This window comes from Sardina pilchardus, chromosome 15 (genome assembly GCF_963854185.1).
Source record: "Sardina pilchardus chromosome 15, fSarPil1.1, whole genome shotgun sequence".
Taxonomy (NCBI): domain Eukaryota; kingdom Metazoa; phylum Chordata; class Actinopteri; order Clupeiformes; family Clupeidae; genus Sardina; species Sardina pilchardus.
This window is the reverse complement of record NC_085008.1, coordinates 24,378,538-24,393,364: the sequence shown is the minus strand read 5'-3', so window position 1 is coordinate 24,393,364 and position 14,827 is coordinate 24,378,538. Positions and strand designations below refer to the sequence as shown.

General features: G+C 42.0%; 1 protein-coding gene across 1 annotated transcript; it reads left to right on the top strand.

Moving 5' to 3' along the window:
- Positions 1-333: 333 nt before the first annotated feature.
- Positions 334-13,459, top strand: ptgfr (prostaglandin F receptor (FP)). Its single transcript, XM_062557005.1, has 3 exons — positions 334-642; positions 1,445-2,276; positions 12,968-13,459. Exons 2-3 carry the CDS (start codon positions 1,464-1,466, stop codon positions 13,298-13,300), a joined length of 1,146 nt encoding a protein of 381 aa, XP_062412989.1. The 5' UTR covers positions 334-642; positions 1,445-1,463; the 3' UTR covers positions 13,301-13,459.
- The last annotated feature ends 1,368 nt before the right edge of the window (positions 13,460-14,827 follow it).

Below are 14,827 nucleotides of genomic sequence, written 5' to 3'. Positions count from 1 at the left end.
GGGTCATCGCGAGAACATTACTTGAGGGATAATAATTATCTTTTGGCAGCAGTCTTATTTAATCGCTCACTCAGATACCAGGTATTTGTAGCCAGGGAATATTTTACCGTGTCTCGCCTCAAACACTTGTTGACACAGAACATGTTCACCCAAAGACGGGCAACAGCACGTCCAGTCGCTCTGTGTGATGTGCTGTGTGTCAGCCGAGCATTGCGCTCCACAACGTGTTATCCCGAGTTAAGGGATGTAGAAGTTACTGGCACAAGCCGGAGAGCATCAGGTGTGGCAGACGGATAGCTGTGTAGCTAAGTAGGAGAAATGATTGACCTATGACTAATGGACAGTAATTAATTCACACAGGCAGATGGATAGCACTTCAAGAAAAAATAACCCCACTTTTGTAGTCGGCTTTCTCACGGAAGTGAAACATTTATCAGAGTTTTGAAGGATGTCATGCGTATCGCCTCGCCAACAAGTAAATTCTTGTGGACCTTATTTGGAATAGGTCGCCTGTACCGATGGTAAACTGCAGATGTGGAATCTTCCCGAGCAACATGACAGAGGGTTTTCATAATATTGTACTAAGCTAATATTGACATTTCAAAAGAAAATCTTCTGAAGAGACCCAGTCATTATTCAAAGGTAAGATCTGTAAGACCTGATAACTGCTGTCTGTCAAGACCTTTCATGTGCCTGGCTAACAGTTTGATTAATGTGTGTTGTGGTGTCAGAGGATGAAAATGTACAGTTACCTCATCACCTTTCTTGGACATCTCCTCACAGGCTGGTTTTATAACGCTGTTTCAGTGTTTTGTTGTTGTTGTTGTTGTTGTTGTTGTTGTTGTTTCTTCATCAATGTGTTGTTATTGTTGTCTCATCACTGTGTTATTATATGCCTCATCACTACATACATTATACTGAGATGATAATTTAAACATTTATCATGGCAATTTTATTAGGTCAGAATTTAAATTGTGCTGTATAGGCTAATGCATTCCTAAATTAGGAATGGCATCTTATTTCACTTTATTGCAGAGTGGACGGTGGTAGCGTATATTTGACAGCTTTTGAATATTTCAGTAAATATTCAGCCATTAAAGGCACTGTCAATGATAGGGTTGTATAACAAGTTGTGAATGTGTGCTGTTTCAGGTAGTCATTGCATGGGCATTTTTGGTTAAAGTTAACCAATTGTATATTTTCTTGTATGGGTTTGTTTTTCTTTTTAATTATTTGTTATGTCTTAATTCTCAGTGTCTTTATTTTCAATGTGTGAGGCGCTTTTTGTGGTACCTACATACCCAAATCATTAATTCAGTATATGACAATACAAAAGGGCTGGTTTATATTGCTATATTGTTTACATATCATACCCTTGTAACTGAAATAGAAAAAAAAAAATCAATAATTCTTACCAATCTTACTTCCAATATGTCGTTTGCAGGTAGACCTCTTGACTAAGAATGACCCAGAACAGGAGCTCAGAGACTGGATGCCTCTCGGGTGGTGGCCCGTCAAATGGCACCAGAAGCCAAGCCGAGGTCTCTGTCATTTCCTCTGTCATATCCATGTCTGTGGGCATCCTCTCCAACACTCTCGCCCTCTTCATCCTGGTCAAGGCCTACCAGCGCTTCCGCCTCAAGTCCAAGGCTTGCTTCCTCCTCTTCGCCAGCGGCCTGGTTGTCACGGACTGTTTGGGTCACCTGATCAACGGCTCCTTGGTGTTTTACGTCTACAGCTACCGCAAAGACTGGGAGGCCTTTGACCCCAAACGCATCCTGTGCGGCGTCTTTGGCACCTCCATGGTGTTCTTTGGCCTGAGCCCCTTGCTGCTGGGGGGTGTGATGGCCGTGGAGCGCTACCTTGGGGTGACCCACCCCTTCTTCCACTCGGCCGCCATCGCCTCGTGCCACATGAAGACGCTCATGGGCGCCGTCTGGCTCCTGGCTCTCTTCGTGGCCCTGCTGCCCATCCTGCTCTGCCGGCCCTACCAGGTGCAGTGCTCGCGCAGCTGGTGCTTCTTCCGGATGGTGGGCGCGCGCGACTGGCTGGACGCCGTCTCGCCCGTGCTCTTCTCCACCCTGGGGCTGCTGTCGCTCCTCGTGTCCATCGTGTGCAACGCCATGACCGGGTTGGCCCTCTTGCAGTCTAAGCAACGCAGCCGCCGTGACCGCCACCATCGTCACCACCGAAAGAGCTCGGCCCACCACTTGGAAATGATCTGCCAGCTGTTGGCCATCATGATTGTGTCCTGCGTGTGCTGGGGCCCCTTTCTGGTAAGAGCGGGTGACTCTCTGAGATTCTGGGAAGCCTTATCTCTGGCATGCATGGGCACAATAACAGAAATGACAGCATGACAGAGTGACGGAACAAACAAGCTAAATTTAGGAGGCAAGTCATTCATCTTGCTTTGATGGTATGAGAGATTAATCAAAACAAGATCATATGTTTGTTACAATTTTCTTACGCTTAATGTTTGATTATTCTTATGAAAAGTGGAGAATAAGATTCATGTCCTTGGATTGAAAATGAAGCGGACATTGCATCTGTTATCTATACATAGTTAGTACATGCCCTGCATACACAAATGGCCATAACTAGACACTAAGGTTCCTGGGTAATCCCTAATAAAATAAAAAATAATCAAATAAAAGCAAATACACTCCAGAGTATCTAACTTCACTACATGGAATACACCGATTCTATTTATTGATATTCTGTATACATATTCTCAAAACAGCTTATAGAAACAGGTGATTACAGTGTAGCAGTGATCTGCCTCTTCAGTTGGACGTTATTCTCCCGAGGGGAAAAATTTGCTGTAAAAAAAACAACAACAACTGCCAGAGTGAGAGGCAGAAGCCCTTTGTACTTCTTGCACTTCAACTGTGTGCAGTAGGAGCTGCCAATGATCTTAGGAGCTGTTAGAAAAGTCTGTTCCCTCTACTCTAATACCCTGGTCTAGGGCTGTGTAATTAATCAAATTATTAATTAATCAATATGCTATTTTCATAATTGTTTGAAGTCATCGATTATGACTTCCAACAATTATGAAAATAGCATATTGAAATATAATGATTATGTTGCTACATTCAGTTTCATAACAACGCTCTCCTTTTTCTTGAGTTCATGTGTGTCAACTTTTTAAGTGTTTTTTTCCAGTTAGATTATATTTAACAATCAATTTAACCATTTTAAAAATGTAAATTTTGAATATGGATGGTAGTTCCAAGATCACTGAGTAATCACGTTTGATAATAGTGATCTCAATATTGAGCAAAATAATCATGATAATGATTTTTACCATAATCAAGCAGGCCTACCCTGGTCTTTATTGTGTCATCTCAATTCAACTGTTCTCTACTGCTATCCCCCGGGATATTTCCACTTTTACTGCTTTTAGAAACGGACTCTTGATTAATTTAATTGAAATATATTTAAAAATGTACAATGCAAAATAACTGATTGCATAATGTACTGTTACAACAGACTACATAAACTTCTGTGTTGAATCCATAATCCCTACGAAAACTGTTAAAGTGTTCCCCAATAACAAAACATTCATAACTAAGGACATTAAGCAAATAATGAATGAAAGGAAATTGGCTTTTAAACAGAACGACACTCAGGAACTGAGAAGGAAAGATAAGGAACTTAAAGGGAGGATAAGGAAGGCAAGGGACAGACACAGAAAACACCTGGAGGAACTTTTTAAGGCCAATGATTCAAGGAAAATGTGGAGTGTCATGAAAAACATGGCAGGGATGCCAAGCAAACAACACAGGCCCTTCACAACAGCTGATGAGCTAGCGTCCGCCGTGGAGTTGAACTCTTTCTTCACCAGGTTTGAAGTTCCTGGTACTGAGGAAAGCTGTACAGACATCCTTAAGTCAGTCACTGTGCACCCAGATGACAGAGTACATATATCAGTACAGCAGGTAGCCCAGGTGTTTCAACATCTCAACGCACGGAAGTCCAGGGGCCCAGACAACATCACAGCCTCTGTCCTGAAGACGTACAGTAAGGAGCTGGCTCCTGCGTGGTAGCCCATCTTCCAACAATCACTTGACACACACACTGTCCCCACTGCCTGGAAAACATCACATGTGACCCCGCTTCCAAAGAAAACGTGCCCAAAGGAGTGCAATGATTTCCGACCAGTGGCTTTGACGTCCATTCTGATGAAATCACTGGAACGAATCATCTGTCCCTTGCTCTCCAGGTCAGTACAGGGCAAACTGGACCAATATCAGTTTGCCTACAAGTGTGGCCGCAATACCGAAGATGCCGTTGCTACTCTCACACACCTTGTTCTAAAACATCTTGACTCACCAAACAAACCATATGCCAGAGCACTGTTTATCGACTACTCCTCTGCTTTCAACACCATCAGACCGGATTTACTTCTCTCAAAAATGCAGCAGTTGGACATTAATCCATACCTCATCCATTGGTACCACTCTTTCCTAATCGGTAGGCAACTGCTGGTCAGAGTAAACAACACAGTCTCCCCTCTGGTCACAACAAGCAGCGGAGCACCACAAGGATGTGTGAGCTCACCACTGCTCTTTACAATATACACCAACGACTGCACCATCAATACCCCTGGACAGTATCTCATCAAATTTTCTGACGATACGGTACTGGTGGCGCTGATGACAGAGGAGATGCAGCCTGACCTCTATTATGAGAGTGCGAAGAGAGTGGTCCAATGGGCTGAACAGAATGCCCTCACTCTGAATGCCATGAAAACAGAGGAGGTCATTTTTGGCACAGTTCAACACACACCCGCACCAGTTATAATTCAGGACAGACCCATAACACAGTCAGCATCCTTCAAATATCTAGGGGTATATGTGGATAGTGTCTTCTCTTGGTCACAGCATGTAGACTTCATTTGCAATAAAGTTCAACAGAGAATATACTTTCTGAGAAGATTAAGATCTTTTGGAGCCAGCAATGACATCCTACATCAATTCTTCACATCTACAATACAAAGCGTTCTACAGTATGGGGGGGGGGGCAGTTTGGTTCTGTGGCCTCTCAGTCCAGTTAAAGAACAGGGTACTTAAACTTTTGAACATTTGCTCAAAGTTGGTGGGCCACACTTTGGAGGGGAATTTCTTGGACAGCTGCACTAAACACACTCTCAGGATGGCTGACAAGATTGCTCTGGACCCCTCACACGTGTTACATCAGGAGTATGAGCTCCTCCCATCTGGAAGACGTTTTAGAATGCCTAGTAGGCCGGGAGCCAGGTCCACCCCTCAGGATGTTTTTTGCTACCTTTTCTTCACTATTATTTCCTATTATCTTATACCTTGAGCCATCACAAGATGGTAATGACCACCCCCAACTCGGCCCCGTTTGGTCTCAGGAGCCAAAAAACACCCTTTTTGGGAAAAGCTTTTGGCGGAATGACATAATTGTGAATATTAAGGTACTGGAGCTACATAAATGGTCATATAACCCTATAATTTAGCATGGTGTATCCTGACACATAGGGGAAACTACCAAAAAAAGATTTTGGGGATTGCTGCCTTTTTGCTGTCAAATATCACCCTCAACATACCCCAAAAGACAAAAATATGTCTGTCTGCCTGACAAATTGTCATCAAAACTGATAATTTTCAAGCATTTTATTATACATATCACTGCCTCAAATGTACACAAAAAACTTCCCAAGTTTATATGCTTCAATTTAAATCCAAGTTGACCTTTCTATCTAGAGGATTACAGCTGGTATGACCAAAGTTCTCCACTATGCATAAAATCGGAGAAAACAGAACTTTCAAGCATTACCATTCCAAATGGGATTAAGCATATATTAAACATATTTTTAAAAGAGTCAACAAATGTGAGTTCTACTCTAGTACATATGAGCACTGGTCAGAGCATCTGTGTGTGTGTGTGTGTGTGTGTGTGTGTGTGTGTGTGTGTGTGTGTGTGTCCAGTGTAGTTATGCTCTGGGCATGCTGTATCTCTGATGACCTGTTTACAGCCACGTCCATTTTCACTGATGGCTGCTTGCTCACCTCTGACCTCTTTGGATCACCAGAAATGACAACACTGTATAGTAGCTACCATGGAAGTCAGAAAGAGAGAGTATTCAATACGCTAGTCAGCCGTGTGATCAGTTAATGATGATGGTTGTTCAGTGACGCTTGATTAAGACAGTTGAGAATCCTCTTACGAGCTTTAGAACCTGATGTGGTGGTTGTCTGGCTATGGGCTAACATGCAGCAGCAAGTAGCCTGGGTGCCAGCCGAACTTAGCCCCGGCCACAACATTTAAGGTTTGGAAGTTCGGTCTGGCATTGCTCCATTGTGGCGCAACTATGCTTGAACCAGAGCTGTGCAGACCAATCAAATTGTCAGGGTGGGCTTTATATGACGATAGAGAAATGATTAACAGTAACGTACTCAACCACTTCACCAAAGAGCGCTTTGGTTGACTTGGTTGTAGGTCTATCCAATTGAGTGAAGAGGCATTTTTTTTCCTGGTTCAGTTGAAACATACCCCATAATTACAGCCCAGTAGCCTAGAAATCTAGATGCCCCTAGCGGCAGCAAATGTAATTTGGCTGGCGGGGCAGTCTAGGCACGATCCATAGAGCCAGGGAGCTGAGAACCCGAAGCACCAGCGGGCCAATCACAGCGTGTATAGAGTCGGTGGGTGGGCTTAACATTATGGTGACTGACAAGCGATCAGAAGTTGCGATGGTAACGCATCCTGTTATTTGAAAACAAGAAGATGATTCGTTTAGCGTTATCCTATTGCGTGGAGAGGGAAGGTTACGCATCCTGCTACTTGAAAACAAGAAGATGATTCGTTTAGCGTTATCCTATTGCGGGGAGGGAATTTGAAAGACAACTGTTTATCCCACCCCTCCGATTGAGCCCTGTCTACGGTGAGTGTCCAGACCCTACATCTTGATGTGGGTCTGGCTCGTCAGGCTAACAGCCCAGTGGAGCAGTATCAGACTCAAATTCTGACTAGAATTTTGAGTATGACAACGTCAGGCTAAGCATCAAGACAAGTTGTGGGTTAAAATCAGGCCTGCCACCATTGTGCCCTTGAGCAGGGCACTTAACCTATTAGTTGCTCTGGGGAGACTATCCCTTGTAATAATATGTACAGTAAAAGTGTAAAAATTAGTATATAAGTATGAATGAGTAAGTTTCCCCATGCATAAAGGCTTATTAATGAACGTTTCAGTAAATTTACTTTCCTTGTAGAATCCTTATACTGTACTCCTTGCAGAATCCTGTGGTGGTCTTAAAAGTTAAAGGGTCGTTTAGCTGAAAGTCACAAACAAGCACAGTCAGGGCAAGTAAGCAAAATTCAGGGATTCTATAAAGCAGTCTCTTAGATTTTCTGAGTAGAAATGAAACCAAAATAACTTTTTAGATCCAAGTGCTTGTAGCGGGCAGTCCTAAGCTAAGAAGCCAACAGTGATGGAGCTCAACAACTACCGACCGTTGGCACTCACTTCAGTCATCATGAAGTGCTTGGAGCGGGCAGTCCTAAACTAGTCCTAATCAGACGCCGGCTCCCCACCACCCTCCCTACCAGTGTGCCTATCGCAAGAACAGGTCCATGGGTGATGCAATTTCATCTGCCCTCCACTTTGCCCCTAAACACCTGGAACAATGCAACCAGTGCCGTCACTCCCACCACGCGCATCATGCACTGTGCTTAAGGCACCAAAGGACAGAGGGGCCATCCAAATATAGCCAATAAATAGTAGCCTAGCTTTACTGCAAACTGTGCTTCTCTCCTCCTCGATAACGTTTACAATGTCAAAATACACCAACACCATGGTACATTCAAGGATGATACTGTACTTTTGGGGTTCTCTCAATCTCCACCACATATAGCAGATCTAACTTTACTTACTTCACTTAAATGCAGGAGAGAGGCAACGAGAGTGGCAGACTCCAGCTGTATTATCATTGTGTATCTCCTTTTAAATAAGGAAATCATGAAGTCAACAAAGAGAGATTGTTGTTTGTGAGGTTATCTGGGTCCTATAGGTCCTACTGATAGGCCTACTGATCATTTTTAAACTCAGATTGGTGAAAGGGCTCTTTAACATAGGCTGCAATCAATGTGATTTGGGACATGGACAAGAATATAAAGACTAGTCTACTACTTTTCCTTTGAAGAATGGAATTGATGAGTTTCGCACTTCCATTCAAATAGCTAGGTGGCTACCACCAGGCTTCACTTTTTATTTGAAACACAAAGCAACTCACATAGGCACCAAAATGGCCAGCAGCGGCACTGAATGCAACACCCATGTGAGGATGCTGTTCATTGACTTTGGCTCTGCGTTTAACCCTCCTGTTGTGTTCGTTTCATGTTTACTATTTTTATGCATCCGTCATAAATGGCTGCTGCATTATACTGTAACTTGTTATAAATCCATAGTGATAGGCTACATATATTATCATCTAATGTTGTGATAGCTCTTTGTATCAACTTATATTCTGTTGAATAGTACCTGTTTTGAACTTGACCTGAGCTCATGCAAGTCAGAAAGCAGAACATTATATTGGGGAAAGGTTCCAGTGGGGGCTGGCAGAGAAGCGAAGGGGGGGAGTGATGGTGTGTTTGTGTGTGTGTTTTAATGTACAGAAGCACACAAACAGACCATCTGATCAATAGACATGCGCCTGGATTCAATTTTATACACTGACCATTTTCTCACCCATTCATTTCTAATAGCTGGTCATTTTTGACCGGGAATACACACGGGTGTTCTAAAGTTAAATTAAACACGCAAATTGTAATGCAAATGATCAAAATTTGTTTTATGTGTTCAGATGCCCTGCAAGTCATGGAGCCTCATGGGAGTCAGAATAAGTTATCAATATTTTTTAAAGAAAATAATTGTCAATCAGTCACATGCGAACACAACAGGAGGGTTAACACAATCATCCCGATGAAGCTGATTGGGCAGCTTGGCTTGCTGGGTCTCAACACCTCCATTTGCAACTGCATCCTGGATGTCCTGATGGAGAGGCCCCAGACAGTTCAGTTCAGATTGTCAGCACCAGCTCCAGAACCATCACACTGAACCCTGGTGCGTGCTCAGTCCTCTGCTCTTTACTCTCCTGACACACAACTTCCAGCTCTCTCTCAAACCACATCATCAAGTTTGCAGACGATACCACAGTAGTGGGTAACAACGTAACAGCAACCATGATGATATACGGCTGGGCAACAATCTCTTTCTCAACGTCCAAAAGACCAAAGAGGTGCTCGTTGACTACTGGAAACAGGAACAGGTGAAGGCCACCGAGTTCCTTGGTGTCCACACTGAAGACAATCTATCCTGGTCCACCAACAACTACCTGGCCAAAAAAAGCCCAGCAGCGTCTGCACTTTCTCCGACGGCTGAAGATAGTCCATCTCCCAACACCATTCTCTTTTCCTTTTATAGGGGAACTATAGAGAGTGTCCTGACCACATGCATCAGTGCGTGGTGCCTTTGATTGCACGCTGCTCCAAAGAGCCACTGTAAGAGACTCCATGGCCTCTTCACTAGATCTCGACCGATATGTTTTTTTCAGGGTCGATACCGATATCAATTATTACCACAAAAAGAGTCCAATAACTGATATGAACAACTGATATGTCAGTTGTCAAAAAAGGGAAGTAGATAGTAAAGGTGATATGCAGCACACATTTTCTTTTTTGCATTTAATTATGCAAACATTTCTCTCTTCTTTTGTTACACAATTGTCTATCAACTTGTATCACAAGTGTAAATCATGTGTATCATGTTAATCCAAAAGCTGAGTGAGCTGTGGCCCGCAATTATTTTCATAGATTACACAATGGGCTGTGTTCTTGTTGTCACAAAGTGGATGCTTTGCCATTGTGCATGTGAGTGCATGAGAGAGGGAGAGGAAGGTGCATGCGTGATGACTAGGCAAGTATAAAGGTTGAATAGTTTAACAAAACAGTTTTAAAATGGTTGTTACACTATTTAAGCATACAAGTTGTGTTGATATGTAGCTATAAGCTACACTTTAGTGCACCTACTGTAATACCTAGCTCAGGACGACATTTAGTCCAGGTCAGATTTATTATGGCCGGCCCTGGGTGCCTGTAGTCTTTTCTGCCAGTCCGTTTCAAAACGGAGCAATTAGACTTCTTGACTTATGCTATAATGGAGAACTTTGGTTATATATATGTAATCCTCTAGTTAGAAAGGTTGTTTATTGTTTATATGCAAAAAAATATGCTTAATCCCATTTGGAATGGTAATGCTTCAAAGTTCTGTTTTTCTGCGATTTGATGTATAGTGGAGAACTTTGATCATACCAGCTGAACTCCTCTAGATAGAAAGGTCATCTTGGACTTAAATTGAAGCTTATAAACTTGGGAGGTTTTTCATATACATTTGAGGCAGTGATATGTATAATAAAATGCTTGAAAATGATCACTTTTGATGACAATTGTCAGGCGGACAGATTTTTTTTTTGTCTTTTGGGGTACGTTGAGGGTGATATTTGACAGCAAAAAGGCAGCAATCCCCAAAATCTTTTTTTGGTAGTTTCCCCTATGTGTCAGGATACACCATGCTAAATTATAGGGTTATATGACCATTTATGTAGCTCCAGTACCTTAATATTCACAATTATGTCATTCCGCCAAAAGCTTTTCCCAAAAAGGGTGTTTTTTGGCTCCTGAGACCAAACGGGGCCGAGTTGGGGGTGGTCATTACCATCTTGTGATGGCTCAAGGTATAAGATAATAGGAAATAATAGTGAAAAAAAGGTAGCAAAAAACATCCTGAGGGGTGGACCTGGCTCCCGGCCTATAGCTGCCGGAGAAACAAATACAAAAACTCTTTTCTCCCTCATTCTATATCACTGCTCAACCATAGAAAAATAAAATAGGCCAGACCCCAGAGACAATAATGGATTAACTCATTGGACTGTAAATCGCCCTGACTGTCTAAGGACTCTCTAATTGTATGTTTGTATGTGCTGTTTTTCAATGTGTGCTGTTTTTTAATGGCTTGTATGGATTGTGGAAAGGTAAAATGCAAGACAAATTTCTGTGCAAACAGACATTAAAGTTTTATCTTATCTTATCTTATCTTATAAATATTCACCCCCTTCAGTTAAAGAATGGAGTCTAAATGGAGTCTGCGTAGATAGGTCTCAATTAGGTTTGCATCTGGAAACTGCAATTTTACCACATTTTTCTTTGCAAAACAGCTCAAGCTCTGCCAGGTTAGGGATTGGGTGTGAACAGTACCCTGGAAATCTAGAGTTCTCACGAGAGCACAAAATTGAATTGTGTCCGCAAGATACTCTGGCAACTAGCATGATGATGCACGTTACGTTTACCCCAACCATCTGGGGAAACCAATCAAATTGGTGTATCTGATATAGGCGGGCCAGAGGCAGGCTAAACTGAAGACAACAGCGCTACAACTTTCGAAATCAGTCAACATTGGTCGTAGTGTTATCCAACTGCGTCGAAGTCCAGAATCAGTCAGAGTAAACATTGGTAGTGTTACCCAATTGTGTGCAGTGAGATTTTCAAATGCATCCTTGGTGCCGCCCCTTGAGTTGGGCCATTACATTAATTGTGGTCAGACCCTTAATCTGAAAGATTACCAGGCATTTGTTTTTTCCAGGTTATGTGAACAGCCTTTTTTTTGTATGCATACTATGCATTTCTCCCATCTCAGCTGCTGAAGCTTTTAACTTCTTTAGAGTTGTCATAGGTACCTTGGTAGCCACCCCCACTGTTATTCTTCTTGAATGGTCACTCAGTTTGTGGTGATGACCAGCTCTAGGCACATTTGCACATTTGTCATATTCCTTACATTCCTTAAAGGGACAATTCACCGATTAGCATTAAGCTTTGTATCTTTGGAAAACCAGTCATGTTTTTGAATGGTCGTGCATCATCCACCCAGTTTGCCTTGAGATGGGAGAAACACGGATTTCAAACCCATGAATAGGACTTCCTGCTTTCAATGATGTAAAATTATGATTTTTACATCATTGAAAGCAGGGAGTCCAACATTGAAATCCGTATTTCTCCCATCTCAAGTCAAACTGAGGGAATGATGCACCATTCAAAAACATGACTGGTTTTCTAAAGATACTAAAGCTCAATGCTAATCGGTGAAGTGTTCCTTTAATGATGGATTTCATTGAACTCCAGGGGTTGTTCAGTGACCTGAACATTTTTTATCCATCCTCTCACTTATGTTTGTCAATAACCTTTTCTTTGAGTTGTTTGGGGTGTTCTTTTGTCTTTATGGTGGTGGAATTATAGCCAGGAATACGGATTAACTGTGACTGGGCCTTCCAGATGCAGGCATCTTTATATGCACATACACTGCACTCTGGTGGTCTTGTGTGTGTGCATGTGTGTGTGTGTGTGTGTGTGTGTGTGTGTGTGTGTGTGTGTGTGTGGCATCTTTATATACTATGCACATACACTACACTCAAGTGGTCTCCATTTCACTAATTGTGAGACTATTGGCTGGACTTATGTTGATTTAGGTCCCTTATTACGGGGGTGAATACTGTATGTATGCAGTTGCTTAGTTTGCATTACATTTAATTGATTAAAATTACTTTGTAGAATTGTACTTTCACTTGGACATTAAAGAGGGGATTTTTGTAAAAAATGTTTTTAAAAAAGGGCACGTTTAATTGACAAAGATTATGTTTATTAAAGCAATAAAAGGGGAAATAGCCAAGGTGGGTGAATACTTTATATGTATGCTGCGTTGTACTGTATCATGCTGTGTATGATATGATATCTGTTACCACTACTGAAATAGATGAGTTTTGTCTCATTCATTGACCAATAAAGAAAGACCACTCACTCTCCACAAAAGCCCTATAAATGACAATGGAAGCCCTCACCTGTCACTGCTGCAGGATGTTGTTGATATGATGCTGTGTGCTTTCCATCCCTCCAGGTGAATGTCATTGTCTTGAACATCAATGATGAGGACCAGCGGGCCTACACCCGCATGCTTCTCACAGTGCGCATGGCTACATGGAACCAGATCCTGGACCCTTGGGTTTACATCCTCTTGCGCAAGGCCGTCCTGAGGAAGCTGTTCCTGGTCACGCACCGATGCTGCGGCTCACGTTCTCAACGGCTGTACACCTGGAGGTGTGGAACCCTGACGAGGTCAGTCGAGGTCAGCACATCTGTTATCAGCAGACCGGAATGTCGTTGTCCAGACGGGGGCGCTATACCTGAGAGCAACGCACAGCTTGTTGTCCAGCCGGGAAACAGGACATGAGAAGGCATGGCCGTAGCAGAGATTAACCGAGCCAGTAAGGTCACCGCAGTGGGTTAGTGTAGACCCCATAGGTGCCTCTCATGCAGCGTTTATACGTCCTCCCTCGCTCCTCGGGCCTCGATCCTCACTGATCTACATAAAGAATGATGGGGGGAAACAATGGGATAGTCTATCCAGTGTTAGTTATAGATCAGTGGGAACGCCCCTCGAGGATTGAGCATCGAGGATCGAGGAGGCATGTTGAGAGGCACCCCATATCACTCTCCCTCTGAGAGGCTGAAGGGCATTGTGTCCTTTGCAACATCGACATAAAGACATTAATTGCACAGAATTATCATTCTGCTATTTAATAATAATATTGAATATTATTTAATTATCTTAACAGACTCAAGATTTGTAGGTTATTGATATTATGAAGATGTATCACTATTAATATTATTATGTTTAATATATTTGCTATTTGACTTTACTTTGAACTATTCAATTTTATGATAATGTAATGTTTGTTGATATCGTTAGCATTAACATTTTACAGTGTTGTTTTTTTCTGTTTGTTTCAGTTGAAAAGCAAACTGCTGGAAGTTTGCCAATTTGTACTACTCGTGTATCATAATTTAGTGAAATAATAACCTATCAGTGTTTATTACAGGAGATACCTGTGGCTCCAGAAATGCTTCTTGATTTCCACTAATGTATAAAAAGTAAAGACTGTTAAAATTCAGCAAGCAATGTAGACCTAGTTTCCTGTTAAGTATATCAAAAACCTTTTTCTCTCTTTTTTTATGTTTTATATTGTATTGACTGTGGGAATAAATAATCATAAATACATGAATTTGGAGCCCATGTGCAAACAATGCTAGGCTTACGCATGGTTGTGTTTAGGGTACATGGCACAAACAAACTGATCTTAACCTCGGGTTGTGTCTTCTTAAAAGGCTTCACATGTTGATGTTCATAAGTGCATGCGTACATTACAATGTAAGTGACGCATCTCTGTAGCGCCAACAGGCCACTTGTATAGTAGGCCTAACTCATCGGTCAATGTCATGTGGCATTCCTAAAATTGTGTTTGAAAAAATGTGCTTTGCCTAATCAGCTGAATGTCTTGAAGAACAACCTGTTGACCTACTGTTTACTTTTTTTGTGTTCTCTGAATAGCCACATTTGGTTCTATTCTTGATTGTAGGCTTGTATAAAAATAGGCCATAATGTTAGATGTGCTGAAAACATATTTTATCATGCTGTGTATGATATGATTTATAGATTTTTGTTTTCTATGTGCTTTGCATTTCCCGTGGAAATGTGATTTTGGTTGCTTTTTTGTTTGTTTATGTTAGTATGTTTGCCTGCCTAATTATCTCCAATTATCTCCAAGTGTCTTGTTATGCACGTGTGAAAGATCATACAAAACAAAGTCAAAATAAATATGTGGTTTAAAAGCACTTTCCTTATCACTGTTATTTTACATGCATAAAAGATATTTCATTACATCATAACTTCACTGCAACATGGGCAGGCCTATGGGCC

Coding starts and splice junctions, on each gene's coding strand:
- ptgfr (XM_062557005.1), top strand. CDS start 1,464: ATGACCCAGAACAGGAGCTCAGAGACTGGATGCCTCTCGGGTGGTGGC. Junction 2,277..12,967: donor TGTGCTGGGGCCCCTTTCTG/GTAAGAGCGGGT, acceptor CCATCCCTCCAG/GTGAATGTCATTGTCTTGAA.